The sequence below is a fragment of the Staurois parvus genome, unplaced genomic scaffold, assembly GCF_062004578.1.
Source record: "Staurois parvus isolate SC_StPar_1 unplaced genomic scaffold, SC_StPar_1.0 ptg001066l, whole genome shotgun sequence".
Classification (NCBI taxonomy): Eukaryota; Metazoa; Chordata; class Amphibia; order Anura; family Ranidae; genus Staurois; species Staurois parvus.
Genome location: NW_028318862.1, coordinates 4,858,044 through 4,876,668, shown reverse-complemented (window position 1 = coordinate 4,876,668; position 18,625 = coordinate 4,858,044). Strand labels below are relative to the sequence as shown.

Genomic DNA, 18,625 nt, shown 5'->3' with positions numbered 1-18,625 from the left:
TTCATCCCCCATATAGTAATTCATCCCCCATAGTAATTCATCCCCCATATAGTAATTCATCCCCCATATAGTAATTCATCCCCCATAGTAATTCATCCCCCATAGTAATTCATCCCCCATATAGTAATTCATTCCCCATATTAATTCATCCCCCATATTAATTCATCCCTCATATAGTATTTCATCCCCCATAGTACTATTCCCCCCCAAGTAGTAAGCCAAGTCCCCCCTGTGTCAATTTACTTACCTTTGCTCCGCGCGTTCCTCTCGCCGTGTTCCCGCGCCGTTTCGGTCTTCAGGGCGGACTGTGAGAGGAGCCTAGCTCCCCTCACGTTCGTCACGCTGCCCCGCCTACACACATTGTGACAGCCAATGTTTGCCTGCCCTGGCTGTTTTTTTTTTTTTTATCACGCTCCGCGGGCCGTAGTTTGCCCATTGCTGATCTAGCACATGAAGTCAGAGAATGGCCTCTCCCATTGGAGTTTTCTCATATAAGTGTTTTTCCCTTGTGTCATATTCACTCTTAAAAACACCACAACAGAACAATTCCTCCATTTGACGAGGAGAAAGTGTGCAGGAGCTGCATACATCTGAGAGGTCAGCAGGTAGGGGAGGCCAACCATAACATGCACTATGTTCAGTTCCATTGACTCCACTTTCTCCAGCAGCAGAATTGTGTCCATGATAAGGTCCTTAAAATACAGTTTCACATATCTGTCCTTTATTTCCTTCATACAGGTCCCCCTGGCTCACGCTGGAGAGAATATGGAGCCCTTGCAGTTATTTTAGCTGGAATTGCGTTTGGCTTCCACCACCTGTACAAGGTAAATGTCAATAGACCTTTTAACACTAGGGATAATGGAGAATGGTGCAGGCATGGATACAGCTCAGCCACAACATAATCATACATGTGAATGCGCTGTTCGGGTGTAGGATTATACTAGAAAGTCCAAAAAATATCTCAATGAGAGCAGTTTATATTAAAAGACTTTGTTAAAATGAACAAGTGACAATTCACAAGGTTATCCTTTATGCACCTTGTGACTTGCCACTTGTTATTTTTAATAAAGTCTTTTCCCCTTTATACTGCACTTAGTTGACGCCCTCTGCTGTTTCCTTTATATGCTGGTAAACCTTTTCAATTTCTGACCCAAGCCTCTTGCCTGATTCAGGGTACAGTAATGGGTTCTCTTTATAGCCGACCTCCTCTACTACAAATGCTTACCTTTCCTTTCACCTCCCCAACTGCTCTGTACAGCCAGAAAGAATGAACATCTCCTAGATTGTAAGCTTGAAAGAGCAGGGCCCTCAATCCCCTCATGTTTTGCATTGTATTGGTATTGTTCTGTCACATGTTCTGTCCCCCTTTGTAATGTACAGCGCTGAGCGAACTATTGGCGCTTTATAAATACTGTATAATAATAATAATAATAATAATAAAAAAAGGACATGACTGTGATTTGCATTGCATAAACACTGAAGCTTTCAGATTCCTCATTGAAATTAGCAAAGGAAAAGGGTCACCTAACCCCCCCCCCCCCCCATTCCCTTCCGCACAGCAGAAACCTTGCCTCACGCCCCACCATTTTTTTTCTGCCAGACACAAAGTGAAATACCCACCACTTATGGGTATAGATAGTGACTCCCTCCCCTGTCCTATGTGATAGAGCTCCAAGTGACTTGTGATTGGCCCATAATTTTCACATGGAGCCAAGAAAGGAGTCCTTGGCTTTGTAAAAGCTCTAACCAGTCAGTCTGGAGCTTACACTGGGCTTTGCTTCCATGTCTGCATGACCAGTTGAAGCTGCGGGCGGGGGGGGGGGGGGCGACAACAGAATGATGGGAATATGCTGCTGGTGTGCAGAGAAGTTAAAGTGGTTGTAAACCCTTCCATATACCCAGTGAAGTGACAGGCCTCAGGTGATACACAGAGATGAAACAAATCCTCCTACTTAAGCTGTACCTTCCTATCTACAATCTCCTCTTTTATACATCAGTTCAAAGCTTGTCTGAGGTGTCAGAAAGCAGGGGGTGGGGAGCTGAAGTTACAGCAGAGCTGAGTGAGGAGAGATCTGAGAGCTGATTAGAGGGATGGGACACCCCCCCCCCCCCCCCCACCACCACTTTCACACAGAACACAGGAACAGAACTGAGGCTGTCAATCTACTGGAGGTCCCTCCCCTGTCACCATTTTTCTTTTGGTGTCAGGAAAACTTGTCAGAAGTGACTCATGCTGATAGCTGGGGAAAGAGGCAGCAAACAGAAATGACACTTAGTGCTCTAGATTGAGACAAGTACACACTATAGAGGGATATGCTTTGTTCATATTTCATGTCTGAGGTTTACAACCACTTTAAGTGAACCTTTAACTTTGCTCTGCAAAGGGAATTAAGCTTGTGACAGCTTCACTGTAAAGAAACAGTACAGACTAAGGCCTTGCTCTCACAGGCGTCAGCATGTATAGAAATTGGGCATCTCCAGTGTCTCAGTAACATGTAAGACAGCTGCCTATAGCTGAGCTTTTGCTCTCTTAGGGCAGGTCCTGTTCTGCTCCATCACCTAAGTGTCTTCATTGTCATCAGAAGCCGGCTGTCTTCTCTTGATTCTTGCAGCCAGTCTCCTTATGATGCAGAGAGAGATTGTGCCGTTTCTAGCATGCCTCCGGGGATATGTGGGATGGGAATGCCAGGAGGCTGCAGGAGGAAGTTGTATATGTCACCAACACATAGGTAAGGAATGACAAGGGCGCACCTATGAGAATTTAATAAAAATGGTATTTAGGATTTCTCAAATGTAAAACCTGTTGGTGCTTTATACCAACATTGTTGCTCTCAGCTGCTGGGCAGTGCCCTACAGCAATTTACATTAAATTGTATGTCAAACTAAATTTAAATAAACATATTCAGTACATCTTTGCAGGACATGCACATTTCCCTATGTCTTTTCCCTTACAAAATGCTGCAAGGACAGAACCGTAACTGTTGATCTGCCAGAAATCCAATGAGCGTCTAGCTCCCTGTTTGGACTTGCCCTGCCTGCTGGACTACAGAAACCAACCCCCACCACTCTGTCCCTCTCAACCCCCACCACTCTGTCCCTCTCAACCCCCACCACTCTGTCCTCTCAACCCCCACCACTCTGTCCCTCTCAACCCCCACCACTCTGTCCCTCTCAACCCTCACCACTCTGTCCCTCTCAACCCCCACCACTCTGTCCCTCTCAACCCCCACCACTCTGTCCCTCTCAACCCCCACCACTCTGTCCCTCTCAACCCCCACCACTCTGTCCCTCTAAACCCCCACCACTCTGTCCCTCTCAACCCCCACCCCTCTGTCCCTCTCAACCCCCACCCCTCTGTCCCTCTCAACCCCCACCCCTCTGTCCCTCTCAACCCCCACCCCTCTGTCCCTCTCAACCCCCACCCCTCTGTCCCTCTCAACCCCCACCCCTCTGTCCCTCTCAACCCCCACCCCTCTGTCCATCTCAACATGCAAACATTGGTTTCTTTCCCAGAAAAACAATACTTCTGTCTTGATTTCCATAAGCCTTGCCCACCCACTGCATGTAAAGAAAGGGCTCTTGGAAGTTGTAGTTCTGGGGGGGGGACATGTCTACATCAGTAGGAATTGAACCCCCAGCAGCTGCTCCTGTAAGAATTTTCCAAGTTGCCTAGTGAGGTCACTGGAAGTAATGAAAGCTGGTTCTTGCTACAGGAAGAGTCTAGAAGTGGAAAGAGAGGTCCGGGAATAACTTTTGATCATGCCTGTACAATCCCTTAAAGCTGTATTAAACCTAAAAGCCAGCATTTAGTATATTGCAACTCACCAATCCTCAGATGTCATGGCTGCATTCGTTTTCTTTTTTTTTTAGGCTTTCTTTTCTTTTTTTCCATCTGGTGATCAAGTTAGTAAATCTGTTTTTCAAAGGAACACGTTCTTGTCCAAATAGATCCGTTGACAGGAAATAGACAAACCATTTAACACTGGCAGGGGCACTTACAATGATCAGCTTTTGCTTATTTATAAAAAAAAAAAACTTTGAAAAGTAAAAAAAAATTGTTGCTGTAACTGATTATACAGCTGGCGTTTGGCTTTCATTCGTCAGTGTATCTAAATCTGCTAGTACATCTATCATTCCCCTCTTTTCTTTTTTTCATTTGCTGATCAAGCCAGTAAGTCTGTTGTTTTTCAAAGGCACTCGCTCTCGTCCAAATATATCCGTTGACAGGCATTAGACAAACCATTTAACACTGGCAGGGGCACTTACAATGATCAGCTTTTGCTTATTTATAGAAAAAAAAAAACTTTATCCGAAAAGTACCAAAAAATTGTTGCTGTAACTGATTATACAGCTGGCTTTTGCCTTTCATTTGTCAGTGTATCTAAATCTGCTAGTACATCTAACACTCCCCTCCCCCCAGACTGAGAATGTTGCTTTCCACTGTGCTCTTTCATCCAGAGTGGGGGCACTGTAATACAGGAAGTGTGTTACTGGCCAGATCACCAGGTGAAAATGGAGGGGAAAGAAAGCCTAAAAATAGAAAACTAATGCAGCCACCACATCTAACGATTGGTAAGTTGCAATATATAATATTTTTGGTTTTGGGTTTATCACCGGTATAGGTGAAAGAAGCAGCGGCCACCACTATGTTATGTTAGTTTAGTTCTTATTATCATGACTGTCCATTTATATAGTATTGTATCATCAGACAACCAACCCTACAATAATAATTCATTGGGGGGGGGGGGGGGGCGATCCAAACAGCCTATCCCTGACCTCTCACCGTGGTGTGTCCCAGTACTGGTATAAGATAGTTTGTCAAAACAGCTATTGTTTATCCCAGTTATTGTGTAATCATTATGGGAGCTACACCCAAAATATGTGATTAATCATGTATAATATCACTCTACTTCTTTCGTTCTCATGAGAATAATCACAGGTTTTTCATCATTTCCTGCAATAATTTAAATTAAATCAGCAGATGAAAGAGTACCTACAGGAAAATTATAGCTGCAAATGAAATGGCTGGAGAAAGTTGGCATATTGTCACCAAAGGTTTCTGGGATATTTGGCAGTATGATATTAACCTGCTTCCCCCCCACGGAACACACATGTGTGGCGGCAAAAGAGTGGACTTTAACGCCTTCACGCCGCACATAAGGTCACTGAGTGGCAGACATTTCTGTGCTGAGGGCATGCTCTCAGAACAGGAACTGAACTGTCAAAGGCTCTTGGCCCCCACTGACGATTGGTAGCTGGAAGAGTCGACTCCTAATCATGTGACCACTGTGACAGCCAATTACCGTGGCCATATAAATGCCATTTCTTCATGCCCCTGGGCAGTCAAAACTTTTTAAAGGACCGCCAGGGCGGGCAGGAAGAGGTTAAAGAAACTGAAGACCCCGTGAACATAACAGTCTGAGAGCTGCCAATGCTTTCTTGGTTTTAAAGTGTTTGAAAGGGTTCAGCTTTTTTTTTTTCTAAATAAAAAAATATGTTATATTTTCCTGCTCTGTGCAATGGTTTTGCACAGAGCAGCCCCAATCCTCCTCTTCTAGGGTCCCTGCCAGAGCTCCTGTTCCCTTCCCCCTGCTGTGTGCCTCCAAAGCAACCTGCTTGCTGTGGGGGCACTCATGCATGCTCGCTCCCGAGCCGTCTGTGTGTCTTCGAGACACACCAAGCATGGCATGGCCTCACCCCCACTCCCTCCTTATTGGCTGTGATTGCTAATGACTCCTGCTGTGTCTCAGCCAATGAAAAGACAGAGACCCGGGAGAGCTTCTGCTCTCATGCACATCGCTGAATCAGGCTCAGATGAGTATTAGGGGGGCTGAGGGAGGAGCTGCACACTAAATGTTTTTTGCCTTCATGTATAGAATGCATGAAGATAAAAAAAACCCTTTACATTCACTTTAAGCACTCCATGACCAAAGCTTAGATGACCAGACCAAATTTAGGCTAGGTTCACATGTGTGCGGGTGGTGCCGCTGCAGATCCACACGAAAATCCGTCCGCACAGAAGAATGTGAACCCGCGGGTGGGTGCCATTAATTCAAATGGCACGCCGCCTGCACTGGAAATCGCAACCGTACTGGGAACCGAGGCTGCGGTTTCCAAAGAAGCGCAGGGATTTCTTCTCTGCGTGTCCCAGGGCACGGGAGTCCATTCAAATGTGGCAAAATGTGGCCCGCACAGCCACATATATGTGATCCGGGGCTTAGTAGCCTCAGTGTATGTTAATTTGACCATATTGCTGACAAAATTTTTATTTAAGGATGTAACCATTTTATTTAGTACACTGTTTTAATAAATACCTCGCATGTAGTTTTATTGTAAGCTGACAAATGGACAAAAAAATATCAATACATTTTTGGCTATTTTACACATCGTGGTTTTTGATCAATCTTTTAATAGTTTTTAATTTTTTTTATACACTGTAATCCGTAACGGCAGCCGCAGCCTTTTGGCTTTAGCCATCACACAGCCCCTATCTCTGTGAGAGGCTCAGCGGCAGCTACAGCCAGCAGGTTGATTTGTAAACAGACCTCTTGTGATGCTTATGATTGGTTGTACTATTGGGAGCTAATTACTAGGGATGTGGATGATTATTATAGACCAGTGGCTGTCCGATGCATGTCACCTGCTATAAAATGGCACATTGGATTCCTAACCTACTCCTATTACTCACAATGATCTTGACCTTTGTTGTTCTAATTTGTGAAGCTCCCCACACATTTATGTCCTTGAAATCTGCGACACGTAGTCACTGTGCCCTTTGAGTAGCACTGCTGTGTCACACATTTCACAGAGCCTGCCTTCTGAACTACAGAGGTGCTGAGAGGGGGGCTTTAAGAGGCAGAGTAAGGCTACGTTCACACTAGCTTTGTCAGCAGTCATCAGACAGGCGTTCGGGAAGCGTTTTTAACGCTTCTCAAACGCCTATGAAAATTCTGCACATGGCAGCACACAGTGCTGTTCCCACTGAAGCGTTTGCGTCACAGCAAAACGGACGCCACATATCGAGTCAGGAGGAGTTGAAGCCTCCCATTCAAGTCTATGGTGCCGCTCCTTGAACACCTGGCAGGTGTTTCTGGAACGTTAAGACCATTTAACTTCATTAAAGGCATTTGTGGTGCGGTTTTAACGCTTATCAAACGCTTCAAAACCGCGCATAGGGCGCATAACGCTTCCCTAACGCCTGTCAAACGCTATAGGGGCAATTGGCAAGAGTTAGAAATAAGTCAAGTGTGAACGAGCCCTTCATCCTGAAATTACTGCTTGCAGGCAGCAAAGTACCATGGGATATGTAGTCCTTAAAAATTGATAGTAGACAGCAGAGAGGAAGCAGCAAGGCAAAAGTGTCTACTGTGACCATGGAACTTGTTCAACATTCTCATGTCATTGGGAAGCATGCTTGAGAATGTGAACCTACAGGTTGCAGTTATCAATGTGATAGTGGTGGCTCAAGTGCATGAGTACTCCAATCCCAGAAGACATGTTTTTGGGGAAACGCGTCGGGCAGAGTCTTTGTGTGACGTCATCGCGCTCCAGCACGCCGGCTGACACCACGATCGTGTTTGTATTTGACTGCTTATACCGATTTACCTGATGTAAGTGCAATATTTTTTTAGCAATTAAATGAGATGTGATTTACTTCACTATGAGGCTTCTCTTTTATGCCTTGTATGTATGGGTATGGTGATTGGCATTTAAAGGCAAAAGTTGCGACTGGGCACTTGTTATATTGATCTGGTTGTACAATCGGCTGATGTTTTAATAGTGAGAGTGTCAGCCTGAAGCTTTAATTCAAGCGCTTTTGATCTCTATTTATTTCAGGTACTTATATAGCGCCGTTAATTTACGCAGCGCTTTACATATATATTGTACATTCACATCAGTCCCTAACCCTCAAGGGGCGTACAATCTAAGGTCCCTAACTCACATTCATACATACACATACTAGGGACAATTTAGACAGGAGCCAATTCACCTACCAGCATGTCTTTGGAGTGTGGGAGGAAACTGGAGTCCCCGGAGGAAACCCACGCAGGCACAGGGAGAACATGCAAAATCCAGGCAGGTGGTGCCGTGGCTGGGATTCAAACCAACGACCCTAGTACTGCCAGGCGGAACTGCTAACCATTTAGCCACTGATGATTTGAGATCATTCCAGTTGGTAAGAGGCCCCTTTTACTCTTTTTGGGGCACTTTTTTTTTTTAGCACTGGAGCACCTTATATGAAGACGTTTGCACCTTTTCTTCACTGTTTTGGACTTTTCTTGATATACATTTTTTAGATGATATGTAATATATATGAATTGTGTTATTATATAGTTTGCACTTTTTGGTTATTTGATTCGTGATTTAAAGGGACGGCGTTTTTCTTTGTCAAGTGCATGAGACTCCAGCATTTGGGTGCAGGCGGAAAACAGACAGAAGTCCAGCCCTGTTGCCGGCAGCCTGTAAAAAAAGGGCTGTTGCATCCGGTGCACTGAGTGGTACGGACATTTCAGGCAGTATGCGCCGAGGTACCAATGTACAGAATGCAGACTGCTTGCATTCATCCCTGGGCACATACTGCTTGACACATAAGTAACGCTCGGTGCAGCCGCAGCAACTGTCAGACCCTCATAGAGCTGCTGCCACCTAATTGCCTAGTGGGGCTTAATGAGTTGCTGACCTTAAACAGGCATGCAGTTAGTGAAGGCTGCGGAGGGTGAACTCCTGTTCTGCATTTCTATTCTAGGTCAGTGACTCATTAGGTGGAGAATGTTAATGGTCATGAAACCTTTAGCTTTTAAACCCAAGACAGCAGTGCCAACTTTCATACATCTATCTTTACAGATTCCACTTAAGCCCCGCCTCTTTCTAATCAATCTGCACATGGCTGTAGTAATGAGAATAGCTTGTGAAACACATTGTCACCTACAGTGATATTCTAGGATACTGATTCCTAAAGGTGCCTCCACATGACTCTTTTTCTTTTTGGAATTTTTATTTATTTATTCATTCATTTATTTATTTAAAGGGGGTGATGTATGTTTGATGGAATGAAATACCCCCAACCCCAAAAACACACAAGCATGCAGTAAATTATGTCTAATATAGTATGTATAAAATAGTATATACTACAGTATATTGAATACACATTGTGACCCAAAATACATTGACAGGTGCCATTCAAGGCTTCACTGGGTCCTCCTATGTAGCAACCACTTGGAGTGCAGACAAGGACAGAGCTCGTCCCAGCTGTAGCCATCTAATGGAAAAGGGAAAAGTCATAGACGTCGCACATCTCTGCAACACCCCATAAGATGGTGTATGACATCCTCAACCTGGGCTTCAACCAGGCTATGCCTCCATCATGTTTCACTCCGACCACAGAGCTTACGCATGACTAAGCTCTGTGGGTGGAGTAACATGCGTTGGGGCGTGGTCTGGTTGGAGCCCAGGCTGAGGCTGTAGTACAAAGAAGAGATTTGTGAAAAGAGATTCACAAGAAAGCGGCTACATTATGGACAGAATGCGATACTCAGAGAAATTTCCAAAAATTATGCTTTATTAAAGCATAATTTTTGGAAATTTCTCTGAGTATCGCATTCTGTCCATAATGTAGCCGCTTTCTTGTGAATCTCTTTTCACAAATCTCTTCTTTGGTCTGCATATTTTTTGGCTACTGGATGGAAGCCATATATTGGGTGATACAGTAATTTAGAACCTCTAAATCTATCTTTTACTAACTGAGGCTGTAGTACACCTTCTTACGGGCTTTTGCAGAGATGTGCGACTTCCAGGAATTTTTCTATTTCCATATTGAAATTACATAACGTGTCCATAGGTGTTGTATTTTCTATATGTACTGATCCAAAAATATTGAATTATTTTAGCAGAATGCAGTTGTATGCATCCAAAATCACAAAGAAATTGGGGCATTTACATACTATTAGGCCAGCTATAGACAGATTGAAATGTATCCGGTTGAGTAGGAACTGGACAAATTTCGATCCATCTATGGGCAGGTTGTACTGAAGTCAATCTATCGATCAAATTTGGCACAACCAGCTTGTCTGTTTTTTTTAGTGCAATCACTGCTGCTGGCTATAGTTGCCAGCGTTAATCATTGTATTGTGATGGCTTGGAAATCTCCCGCTGTCAGTATATGATAGCAACGTGGGAGGGATTCCCCTGTAAACACTGACTTTGTTAATGGGGAGTCAGGCGATTTTCTTTCTTCCCACCCATAGTTGAAGGAAAGAAAATGTTATGGCTTGCTTATACTTCAGGCCATAGATTGAGGGATGGAAATGGAGAAGGACTTGCTCCTGGACAGGGACAAGGACTGGAGATGTTATTCTAAACTGTCTCTGTAGGTCTTTCTTTTTTGTACAAATTTTGTATTAGCTGAAAAGTGATATTTTTGTTCTATTTTCCGGAAGAAAGGAAAACAGTCAGCACCCGCTGTAAACTTGTTGAAATATATTTTGATACAGATACAAGAACTTCCAATAATCGTGGCGCTCCATATTAGCCTTTAAGGAAGACCTACCTACGGCTGTCTTCTCCAGGCCATGGCAGGATACATGTCAATCAGGACCAACATATGCCTGGTCACTGAATCTTCTAGAATTTGGTCCTATTTCTGGTGATGCTCACACGTCATTCTCTAAATAAGAGTCATCAGTTGAGGTTTGGCAACAACCGAGTGTGGCTTCATACCAAGTTATTGTGACTGCATACAATAAAAGTTAATTAACATTAATTAAAGCCATCACAATATTTTTTAAACTGTTGACTGTATCCATCAAACAATTTTGGAAAACTGTTAACAGTAAGGCCTGCTTGCAATCCTAAACGCGCAGTTCAGTTAGTATCCCACTTGCCTGACCTGAGAATATACTGTGTGAAACCATGCAAGCACAGTGCTGGACTCCCTCATGGACTATTGGCCTTATTCAATCAATATTTGTTGTTCTTACAGGATAGGTTCACTTTTGGAATAATACATGATACATGGTCCACTTGTATTAAGCACAGGGAGAACAGACTTTTTGCAAAAAGTGTCTTGGCTGGAATTTGGACCAAAGACCTTAGTGCTGCAAGTGCTGACCACTAAGCCACTGGTTAATAGGTTGCTTACAGCCATCACATTTAAACCTGCCTTGGATTGAATCTGGTTGGTGATACAGCAGGCAGATCAAAAGAAAGTCATACAGCACAGATTTAGGAAGCGGACCCTTACAGGATGTCTTCAACTTACAAGCCGACCTCAATGCTCTGTGTAATTGGGCAACTGTGGCAAATGAGGTTTAATGTTGATAAATGTAAGGTTCTGCTATTGGGGGCTAAGAATATGCATGTATCATACATACTAGGGGGGGGGGGTACAACTGGGGGAATCAATGGTGGAGAAGGATCTGGGAGTTCTGGTAGATCACAAGCTTAATAATGGCATCCAATGCCAAGCTGCGGGTTCTAAAGCAAGCAAAATCCTCTCTTGTATTAGGAGAGGTATAGACTCCAGAGAGAGGGATATAATTTACCCCAGTACATATCATTAGTAAGACCTCATCAGGAATTGCAGTTCAGTTTTGGGCACCAATTCACAAATGGAACATTGGGGAACTGGAGAAAGTACAGAGAAGGGCAACCAAACTGATAAGAGGCATGGAGGAGCTCAGCTATGAGGAAAGATTAGAGGAACTGAATGTATTCTCTCTTGAGAAGAGGAGATTAGGGAGGGGATATGATCTCCATGTATAATACATAAGGGGGGATATGATCACCATGTATAATACATAAGGGGGGATATGATCTCCATGTATAATACATAAGGGGGATATGATCACCATGTATAATACATAAGGGGGGATATGATCTCCATGTATAATACATAAGGGGGGATATGATCTCCATGTATAATACATAAGGGGGGATATGATCTCTATGTATAATACATAAGGGGGGATATGATCACCATGTATAATACATAAGGGGGGGGATATGATCTCCGTGTATAATACATAAGGGGGGGGATATGATCTCCGTGTATAATACATAAGGGGGGGGGATATGATCTCCGTGTATAATACATAAGGGGGGGATATGATCTCCGTGTATAATACATAAGGGGGGGATATGATCTCCGTGTATAATACATAAGGGGGGGATATGATCTCCGTGTATAATACATAAGGGGGGATATGATCTCCATGTATAATACATAAGGGGGATATGATCTCCATGTATAATACATAAGGGGGATATGATCTCCGTGTATAATACATAAGGGGGGATATGATCTCCGTGTATAATACATAAGGGGGATATGATCTCCATGTATAATACATAAGGGGGGATATGATCTCCATGTATAATACATAAGGGGGATATGATCTCCATGTATAATACATAAGGGGGATATGATCTCCATGTATAATACATAAGGGGGATATGATCTCCGTGTATAATACATAAGGGGGGATATGATCTCCGTGTATAATACATAAGGGGGGATATGATCTCCATGTATAATACATAAGGGGGGATAGGATCTCCATGTATAATACATAAGGGGGGATATGATCTCCATGTATAATACATAAGGGGGGATAGGATCTCCATGTATAATACATAAGGGGGATATGATCTCCATGTATAATACATAAGGGGGGATATGATCTCCATGTATAATACATAAGGGGGGATATGATCTCCATGTATCATACATAAGGGGGATATGATCTCCATGTATAATACATAAGGGGGGATATGATCTCCATGTATAAATACATAAGGGGGGATATGATCTCCATGTATAAATACATCAGTGGTTCATATAGTGAACTCGGTGTAGAGTTATTCACCCTGAGGTCACAGAGGACAAGGGGGCACTCTTTACATCTGGAGGAAGAGAGATTTAATCTCCAAACACGGAAAGGTTTCTTCACAGTGAGAGCTGTAAATTTGTGGAATAGACTCCCTCAAGAGTTGGTTCTGGCCAGCTCAGTGGATTGCTTTAAAAAAAGTCCTGGATTCTTTCTTAGATACACAGAATATAACTGGATACTTACATTTATAGGTAAAGTTGATCCAGGGAATATCTGATTGCCTCTCGGGGGAGCAGGAAGGAATTTTTTTCTCTGCAGGAGCAAATTGGATCATGCTTCGCTGGTTTTTTTTTTGCCTTCCTCTGGATCAACTGTGGGTGTAGGATTATAATTTTTTTTTTTTTTTACGTTTGTCTTTTTTTCAGCCAGACTAACTATGTAACTATGAAAGGTGGACCCAACCACCACACATGTGAGGAGCTCTGTGGAATCTGTTTTCATCAGATAACTTAGGACATAGATTCAAGTCAATTGTGTGGTTTTTTTTTTTTCCAACAGATGAAGCGTGTCCGTTTTCTGTTGCTGTTATTTTGAACACCGTCTCATTTTAGAACAATACCCAGCATTTATTTTCATAAAAATTTTCTTTAATGCTACAATTTACATTTTTATGTTGCTGTCATTGCCTCTTCTAGAGATACCTGCTTCCGCTAATCATCGGCAGCAAGGAGAGCCGCAAGCAGCTGCAGCGCATTGAGTCCAGCGTCTTGGAGTTGAGTGGCAACGTCACGCAGACAGGTAACGATTAACGACTCCATCCCAGCTTCGCGCACACACCAAGCGCGCCCCCCCCCCTCCTCTTCGCACACCCTCATAGACATGGTGACTTCATTTATCTGCTCACAAAATCTGTTCACATTTGCAAATGAAGACGCCGTCATTTCGGTTTAATTTAAAATTGCTTGTTTACTGTCGCTGCGGCCTCAATTAATTATGTTTTTACGGAAAGGATCCCAACCTCGGAATATTAATAAGGGGACTGGAGTGACAGCCCTTTAGTGTAATGGGAGGTTTTGGCTTCAGACTCCTCGGTGTGACAGCAAGGTGTGTGCACATGTGTCAAGATGTGGGAATAGTCTGTGCTGTATTACAGCCACTGCTAGGTCTTCCAATACACTGGAAGATGCAGCAGTGTGACTTCGAGAAAGGGGCCAGGGGTTCTAGATGCATCAAATAATTAAATGAGTTGCAAGATGTAGCCTAATAATGTAAACATTAAAGAAGAATTCCAGCATTACACAAGCAAAGGCAAATGAAAGTATAAAATCATACTTGAAAATTTTATTATTATACAGGATTTATATAGCGCCAACAGTTTGCTCAGCACTTTACATTATAACAGGAGACAATACAGCAACAATACAGTTCAATACAAGAGGGTTAGGAGGGGCCTGATCCTGGGAGCTTACAATCTAAGAGGGAGGGATAGAAGATGAAAAATGAAAATAGTACCACTTAGATGCCCCCCAAACCTATACTGTTCGAATCAGCATGTAGATAGACTGGTGTAAGACACAGGAACGGCTTGTCAGTCTCCAGTACACTTCAACAAAATGGCGGCCATTTACACACACACACCAACTCCCTGTTGCTTGAATATGAATAAAATGGGTAAAAGATGGCTTTGGCTCCTGTTCTCCACCTGTAGAGAACTCCTCAGTCGTATTTTGCCCCTTTTGGAGCTTTATCCTAGAAGGCAAAATGCATCCGAGGACTTCTCTACAGGTGGAAAATGGGAGCTGAAGCCATCTTTTACCCATCTCATTCACACTGATGCCACAGGGAGTCACTGTCTGTGTGCAGCCAACATTTGGAAGTTTATGGAGGTTTTCCACTCATTAGTAAAAAGTGTCACATTTAGACACCTTGCTGTGTCATACAGATCCTGCCTGTCATTGGACAAAAATGTTTAAAATTCGAAATTTTCTGAAGAGAGAATGCTTCACCAAGCATATATATACACACATATACATATGCATACACACACTATATATATATACACACTGTGTTTTCATTTTTTATATATAATACAATTATCTTTCTTCTTTTTCTTTGAGAGGTAAACACCCTGGAGAAAAAAAACTAGTTACTTGTAGTTCAAATTTCAGTAAAAAAAAAAAAAAGACATAGTTAAAATATACCAAGTTTTTGATAAACTATGAGGTTGTGCTGAGTAAATAGATGTCCAACATGTCAAGCGTTATGTTTGCATGTGCTTGCAAATTTCACAACAAACTTTGGTACCCTATATTTTCTATAAGCAATGCTTTGACCCCTACAGGTCATCAGTTTTGAGCTTGCCATAAATAATGGGCCTAGAATTATTGATCTCACTCCCGCATGTGTGCCGATATGTAGCATATGTATCACGTTTTCATACGTGGGTGCATTTGTACATTTGTGTATGCATACATGGGGAAGGCTAGAAAAAAAATGTTTTTTTGGGGAGGGGCGCGAGTGTTATGGGTGCTTGAATGTATCTTTTCTTTTCTGACTTTTTTTTTTTTTTTTTTTTACTTTCACTAAAACCTTATATCACATAGGGGATGAAAAGTCAGGGGAAGTGAATTTTTACATTCCGAGGGTCAAAGAAAGTGATCATTCATTAGAACGCCAACAGTCCCCTTCTGGAGTGTGTTTGAAGGAACAAAACCACCCTATATACAGCGGTTAGACAAAAATATGTAAGCACTACATGATTTTCAGGTGTGAAAGTGACAACATGTTTCGCGTTGAAAGTGGAAGTGATGTAACATTCTTTGGTTTCCGCTGTGTAATGAGACACCTATGTAACAGGTGGGAAGCCTCACTTTCGTCATTCCCGTGAAGACTGAGATTGAGCTCTGCTGTCATTTTTGCAGTAGTTGTTTTTTTATTCCGGGTCACAATCCTGTGCAAAGTTCTTTTGTGTCTTTCGGTCAGTTGACCATGTCAGCTGCACTTTCACTTATCAGACAACGTTTTCCCATAACCTTTCATACTGCACCTCGCGACATGGCAAATACATTGGCAACTTCAGTCACACAGACACCAGCAATTGCCCTCTGAAGCTCAGTAAGCTCTGATATGACTCCATATTACTAGCAGCGCACGCAGTGAATGATGAAAGTGGGGCGTCCCACTAGGGCTAAAACAACTGAGCGACATAATTGATTATGAAAAAAGTTGTCAACTATTTTCATTATCGATTAGTTGGTCAGCCGGTCAGGTGGCCTGCATACAGAATGCAGTATTTGTTTACATATCACAAAATAAAGTGCAACACACATACAGCTCAGTACACCCTTCATACATGTCCTTCTGAATGAACATCTGAATGGGAATGTGCGAGGAGCAATGCCTTGTGGGGCATGACAAGTAAGTGAGGGGTTCTAAAGGCAGACGTTTTTTTTGCCTTGCTTTAGGGGCACTATATACTATACTTTGTGACTTACTATAGGAGCACTCTGAAGGCAGGAGGAGCCAGAAGTGCCATTGGGAGGCCCAAGAAGAGGAGAATCAGGGCTGCTCTGTGCAAAACCATTACACAGAGCAGATAGGTATGACATGTTTGTAGTTAAAAAAACAAAAAAAACAAGGTTTATAATCACTTTAAGGGCTTCTGTGGAAAGACGATCAGCATCTGAACCCAGAGAGGCAGGAGGCTGATAGACTGGAGATAATATAAGGCATTACAATTAAATATAAAGTGAAAGGTTACCAGTATTGTACTTTATATGTAAAATTATTATATCCAGGCAAAACAGTCTCATCCTTTAGTATTACTTTAATATAAAACGTTTAAATCCCCCAACACACCCTTCATATAGCTTCATGTCTGACTCCCAGCTAAAATACCCTGTATATCCTACCTGACCCTAGGTTCACACCTATGCAGCCATGCTGGCCGCGTTTTGCTTGGGCACGAGAGCCCATTCATTTGAATGGTCTCCTGTGCCCGTGGCACGCAGGGAAGAAGTTCCTGCACTACTTTGGAAAACGCAGCCCGCACAGGAAGCTCGGTTCTCAGTACGGTTGCATTCTCAGTGCGGGCGGCGTGTCATTAGAATTAATGGCACCCGCCCGTGGGTCTGCAATTCTCTGTGCGGGGGGGTGTGGCTGCATGGATTTTCGTACGTCCCGAAGCGGTACCACCTGCACAGATGTGAACCGGGGGTGAGGGCATATTAAAAAAGAAAAAAAAAAGTGTGTGTGTGTAAATAGATACATACATATAGCTATGTTATATAGGATCACTTTCACTGTTTCAATTATATATATAATAGTGATTGTCTGCTGTTTTGTACTATACAGGACTTTTTTTCGGGCGGGGGTTTACCCTATCATGACAGGTGATAAAAAAAAATGTTTTATTCCCGCCATACATAAATCAATTTCTAGAGTATATTTGTATAAATATTCGTGCGTTACATCAGGTCTGCTTTCAATGTGAAACATGTTATCCAACTCCTGTGTGTGTGTGTGTGTGTGTGTGTATATATATATATATATATATATATATATATATATATATATATATATGTATGTATATATGTATGTATATGTGTGTGTATATGTATATATGTGTGTGTATATGTGTGTGTATATGTATATGTGTGTGTGTGTATATGTATATGTGTGTATGTATATGTGTGTGTATATGTATATATATATATATATATATATATATATGCATATGTGTGTGTGTGTGTGTGTGTGTGTGTGTGTGTGTATGTGTGTATATATATATATATATATATATATATATATATATATATATATATATATATTATTATACAGGATTTATATAGTGCCAACAGTTTGCTCAGCACTTTACAATATAATGGGAGACAATACAGCAACAATACAGTTCAATACAAGAGGGATTTGAGGGCCCTGCTCCTAGGAGCTTACAATCTAGGAGGGAGGATATATATATATATATATATATATATATACAGTCATGGCCGAAATTGTTGGCACCCTTGATATTTTTCCTGAAAATCAAGTATTTCACACAAAAAAGGTATTGCATTAACACATGTTTTGCTATACACATGTTTATTCCCTTTGTATGTATTGGAACAAATATAAAACAGAGGCAGAAAAGCAAATATGACATAATGTCACACAAAACCCCAAAAATGGGCTGGACAAAAGTATTGGCACCCTTAACTTAATATTTGGTTGCACACCCTTTGGAAAACATAACTGAAATCAGTCGCTTCCTATAACCATCAATAAGCTTCTGACACCTCTCACCCGGAATTTTGGACCACTCTTCCTTTGCAAACAGCTCCAGGTCTCTCTTATTGGAAGGACACCTTTTCCCAACAGCAATTTTAAGATCTCTCCACAGGTGTTCAATGGGATTTAGATCTGGGCTCATTGCTGGCCACTTCAGAACTCTCCAGCGCTTCTTTGCCATCCATTTCTGAGTGCTTTTTGACGTATGTTTGGGGTCATTGTCCTGCTGGAAGACCCAGGATCTTGGACGCAAACCCAGCTTTCTGACACTGGGCCCTACAGTGCGACCCAAAATCCTTTGGTAATCCTCAGATTTCATGATGCCTTGCACACAGTCAAGGCACCCAGTGCCAGAGGCAGCAAAACAACCCCAAAACATCATTGAACCTCCACCATATTTTACCGTAGGTACTGTGTTTTGTTCTTTGTAGGCCTCATTCCGTTTTCGGTAAACAGTAGAATGATGTGCTTTACCGAAAAGCTCTATCTTGGTCTCATCTGTCCACAAGACG

General features: G+C 42.4%; 1 protein-coding gene across 1 annotated transcript in view; it reads left to right on the top strand.

Moving 5' to 3' along the window:
• The window catches only part of PEX14 (peroxisomal biogenesis factor 14), a 116,462-nt gene that overhangs the window by 80,564 nt on the left and 17,273 nt on the right, over nucleotides 1-18,625 (top strand). Inside the window, exons 4-5 of the mRNA XM_089658383.1 lie at nucleotides 739-824; nucleotides 13,523-13,625. Of these exons, the coding sequence (XP_089514509.1) occupies nucleotides 739-824; nucleotides 13,523-13,625 (189 nt within the window). The remainder of the gene's footprint in view (nucleotides 1-738; nucleotides 825-13,522; nucleotides 13,626-18,625) is intronic.